Source organism: Penaeus chinensis, chromosome 10 (assembly GCF_019202785.1).
Source record: "Penaeus chinensis breed Huanghai No. 1 chromosome 10, ASM1920278v2, whole genome shotgun sequence".
Taxonomy (NCBI): Eukaryota; Metazoa; Arthropoda; class Malacostraca; order Decapoda; family Penaeidae; genus Penaeus; species Penaeus chinensis.
Window position 1 is genome coordinate 7,336,178 of NC_061828.1, and position 5,000 is coordinate 7,341,177.

The window sequence follows — 5,000 nt, forward strand, 5'->3', positions numbered from 1 at the left end:
TTCATTATCATCATTATGACTATTATAATTACTATCATTATTATTATAATTGCTATTGTTGTTATTATTCTAATCATTATTGTTTATATTATCATTATTGTCTCATTATCATTATCATCATTATTAACATTATCACCATCATTATTAACATCATTATCATCATTATTAACAACAACTGGAACAACTACTACAACTATTATTATGAACATTATCATTATCATTAATGATATCTTATTTTTGTTATCGCCATTATCATTATCAACATCATTATCATTATTATCACTACCATCATTATCATTATTATCACTGTCATCATTATCATTATTATCACTATCATCATTATCATTATTTTCACGATCATCATTATCACTCTCATCATTATTATTTTCATTATTATTGTTGTTGTTATTATCATTATTATCTTTGTTACTGTTATTATAATTACCATTATTATTGTTATTTTATCATTATTATAATTATTAGTAGTAGCAACGGTAGTATCATTATGATTGTTATCTACTATATATGTTTATTATTGTTATTATTATTATCATTATCGTTATTGTTATTGTCATTACCATCATCTTTATCGTTATCATTATCATTATCATTATTACCATTGTTATTACCGTTATCATTATTATCATCACATTGTTGTTATTTGTTTCATTACTATCATTACTGTCATCATCATTATCATTAACACCATAATTATATTTATCATTATAATCATTATTATTACAATTACTTTCATCATTACCATAATCATCATTATTAGTATTGTTATTATCATTATCATTTTCACTTTTATCATCATCATTACTACCACTGTCATCATCAAGATTGTGGAAATTAAAGTAAAGATAATTACATTTTTTTCTGGTATCACTGGCAGAGATAATGGTAATGATTCCTTGTTAAAAAACACTGGCATGTAACAATAACAATAGTAACGATATCGTGTCAGGTGATTGTAAAACTGTATGACAGGCGTGTAAGGACGCTATTACAATTACATGATTGCTGTACTTGTATAAGCCTTCCGCAACCCAGAGTTAAACGGGGACAGAAAAGAGGAAAATATATATATATATATATATATTCAATTAGGTGAGGGGTTGGTAGATAGACACATCCGTATTGATAACAGCACACTCATTACTTACTGCAAATAAATCCCCTTTTTTGAAGCTCATCACAAGAGACTTAGGCTTCTCCCAGTCTTCATCACTGTCTTCAAAGTCGGGGCACTTGCAAGCACCCAGGCTGGAAAAAGCACCGTCCTCCTGAGAACTGCTTTCACTCTCCCTTGATTTACTATGGTTTCTCCTACACTTCCTCTCTCCGTTTTCTGTCTGTTCGACTTTGCGCAAGTCGTTTTCTTTCCTCGGATCAACACAAACACCGCTGTCAATCGACTTGGCGCGATCTTTGACTCTCACGCTAAACACCTCTGGCTCTTCAGTTCTCGAGGAGCCTTTCGCGGCCTCGGCATCCTCGTCGTCACTGCTGCAGAACCTCTCGCCGTCGCCGACTGTCAAGTCACTCGTCAGGTTCCCGACGGCCTCCGAGCATTGTTTCAAGTAAGCGAGCACAATATCCTCCGAGAAGTCAGCTTTCGCCTCGTGAATTTCCATAGTAATTTCGGGAGGCACGAGAACAGGTTTAATGAGTCATGTAATAAAAGCACTATGGTTAAGTTTCTGTTTTCTAACTAATTACTATTAAATACATGAGACACAACGCTCATGGGCGAGCGAAATGCTCTTTATTGCTCTTTGTTGCAGGAGGACGCCCTGAGCCCGGCCAGCGAGTGACGCGTCGAAGCGAGGCCGACACGCGGGGTCACGCCGTGGAGAAGCCACAAGCAAGACTAAGCGAATAACACACCTCGCAGACCGACGCCAAAATATCGACCCTCCCATCCTCCCTCCTCCCTCCCTCTGTCCCCTTGTCGGTCCTCTCCTCCCCTCCCGCCGTCCCCTCGCCCCTCCCCGCCGCCACGACCCTCGCCTGTCCTGGGGATTCGGCGACGATGCTTCACATACTCCACAAACGCTGCATCGCGGGCATCGACACTTCTTGAGCGCAGATTAGAATCAAGCTTATTTTACCGCGTCTTTGGCTGGAATCCTCAGTCTGGTCGGAGGAGAAGAAACATCAAAAGGGCGGTTCTACTGTCTAAAGATGCGGTGTCGATTTAGAGGGGTTGGTCAGAGAGGGAACAATATCCCTCCCCTCCCCACCCCCTCAAATGTTACCGGCGGTGATTCATTGAGAACAACCACTCCCCCCCCCCCCCCGCCTCCCTTCCTACTCTCTTTCCCCTATCCCTGCGGGCAACACCCCCTTCAACATCCCCCCTCCCCTCTTCCTATAACTCTTTACTCACGCTCAACATTTAGCAACGTGCCTTTAAAAGTGTGCATTTTTGGGTCTTGCGCACTTCGCCGTGCTGCTTTTTGTGTGTGGGTACTAACTGGTAACTTTAATTTCCGGGAAATGTTTAGGCGCGTGCACGCTGGGCGCCGGTCGTCAGCTAGCGGGAAACTAAAAGAATGAATAAGTAAAAGAACTGACATTTACCAAGGATGGGGAAAGGAAAAGAAAAAGAAATAGAGAAAATTAATCAATAAACAACGAAAGATCAATAACTCGTGAGAAAATAATTCATGAATCAACCGGAGGGAATAAGAAAATGTTTTGGCCCCGCGGACGCACACGCCGGACAAGTGTGTTATGTCGCTCTTGCACGAGACTGTTGCCAAGTTGACCGGGCCTCGGCAACGCCCAGTCGAACCGCGCGCTCTCAAACCGAACCGAAGCTCTTGTTTACATCGACGGTTTCTGCCGCGAATCGATGGCAAAACTGCGCTGGAAATTTCTGAGAAGGAGGTCGATACGGCGAAGATGAGCAGGAAGGGGAAATAAAAAAAAAAAAAAAATGTGTATCGCAATGAAGAAAATGATTTCCGAGCAAGCTCTCCCCTCTTTCTTCCCCCTCCGCTGGGAAATGCATGGAACAGCTGGCATACTGACACACACTCACACACACGCATACACGCCACACTCACATACACACGCAGGCGTAACCCGAACGCGTGCGTGTGTGCTTGCAAGCCGTACAGTACATTCACGCACACACGCTTCCCTTGGTGTCTGAGACGGTGTGTGTGTGACAGCCACTGCAGGTCGACTCCCTTGCACGCGAGAAGGCGAGGACAAAGGCGCCTCCCGTGTGATGCGCTGCCGAGGTGGATGGAGTTGATGGCGTGCATGGTAATGATAGTGGAGATGTTGATGATCATGGAATTATGTAAAAGCAATAAACTTGGTCAAGATAGTGTTAGTGTTGTGATTGTCTCTGTTAGCATTATCATATTGCAGCACTGCAGTAACGATATTGACCCATTCGGTTCATTTTAATGATAAGATACTTGTACGAGACAAGACTTACAAATCTGTTAATATAACGCTTGTTCTTGCATTATTTACATGATAGTTATTTCATGATAATGATGATGATGGTGCTCATAAAGATTATGACAATAATAATATGAATGATGAAGATACTGATAATAAAATAACAATAATAATAAAATGATGATGATAATAATAATGATAATGATAATAGTAATGATAATAATATTACAAAATATTATATCATATCAATAATGATAATGATAATAATAGCAAAGCTAATAATAATGAGAATGTTAATAATAGCAATAATAATATATTAATATCAACAATAATGATGATGATGACGATGGTGATGATAATGATTAGGATAATGCTAATAATACTTATAATAATAATGATAATAATAATATGAAATAAGGTGACAAAACATGTAACCCAAACTTCAATCCTAAAATTAATATGGTTATTTTTTTAAAAGTGAAAAGGGTATCCCCTTCATCCCACTTTTAAAAGGGTAATTGTTCGTACGAAAAACTTGTTTGTATGATGCTGTAGTTCAACGCTGATGGTGAAATATCAAACTCTCACCTATTTTCTCACTAATTTCACATCATTATAAATCATTAAGCAAATAACTCGCTGCAGGGTGAAACACACATGACACGGAAAAACCCTTTGCTCCTCGAACATACCCGTCTTGGAGTACGGCTTACTGCTAACCCGGACGAAGAAAAAAAGCATTTGAAAATACATTTACAGTTGCATTCTCCTCCTTCGTGCACATGTATTTTCTAAACTGATATAATTTTCGATTTTGTTTTTCTTTTTTTCTTATGCAAAGCTCAAAGAGGACTCGAACAACATCAATTCCGTGAACCAATATCCCCTTCCAAACTCAGGAAAGAAAAGTACTTTAATTTCAATTTCATTAAGTTTCTTTTGAGATAGAGAAAAGTTATAGAATGCAATATAATACACTGTATATAAATTATAAAATTCCAGACACATGCAAACGTAAGTATCAAGCATCAGCTGATTAGAAAAAAAGCGAATCGGGGTCCTCTGGTCAGGAATGAGTTGCCAGTTTTTCCTTTCCTGAGATTGGTCCAAGTACAGAAGCCAATTTCTGGACTCAGGACTTCCACATATTATTCGTTTAGTTTCAGTTACCCAATGGATCACTTGCCAGGGGCTTAAATTCCGAATAACTCACTTCATTTTCCATTCTTACAGCTCCTCGTGTCATATTTACTTCGTGTTTTCATGATTTCTGATCTCCCATGTATTCAAATTTCATGATGATGACTAAAAAGGGTAACGTATGTGTTTCAAATATTTAGGGATGCTTTTGATTCGAAAACTTGGGTAGTGATGTTTTCCATTCGATATCACTAAAAGCCATTACAAATGAAGACAGGTAAGCTGTCTGAATGTAACAATAAAGGTACTTATATAGTAATGACGAAAATAACAACTCCGCCTTATTGCTTGCACTTATTTGAAGAGCAAGCAACTTGTATTATTATATTATTATTGTTATTAAGTTATTATTATTATTAATAACATTTTCTTCATTA

At 38.4% G+C, this 5,000-nt stretch overlaps 1 protein-coding gene across 1 annotated transcript in view; it reads right to left on the minus strand.

Annotated features, from left to right (window-relative positions):
* Positions 1-1,699, minus strand: part of LOC125029832 — a 19,361-nt gene extending 17,662 nt beyond the window's left edge. Inside the window, exon 1 of the mRNA XM_047620007.1 lies at positions 1,167-1,699. Coding sequence (XP_047475963.1) covers positions 1,167-1,637 — 471 coding nt within the window. The 5' untranslated portion in view covers positions 1,638-1,699. The remainder of the gene's footprint in view (positions 1-1,166) is intronic.
* Between the last annotated feature and the right edge of the window lie 3,301 nt (positions 1,700-5,000).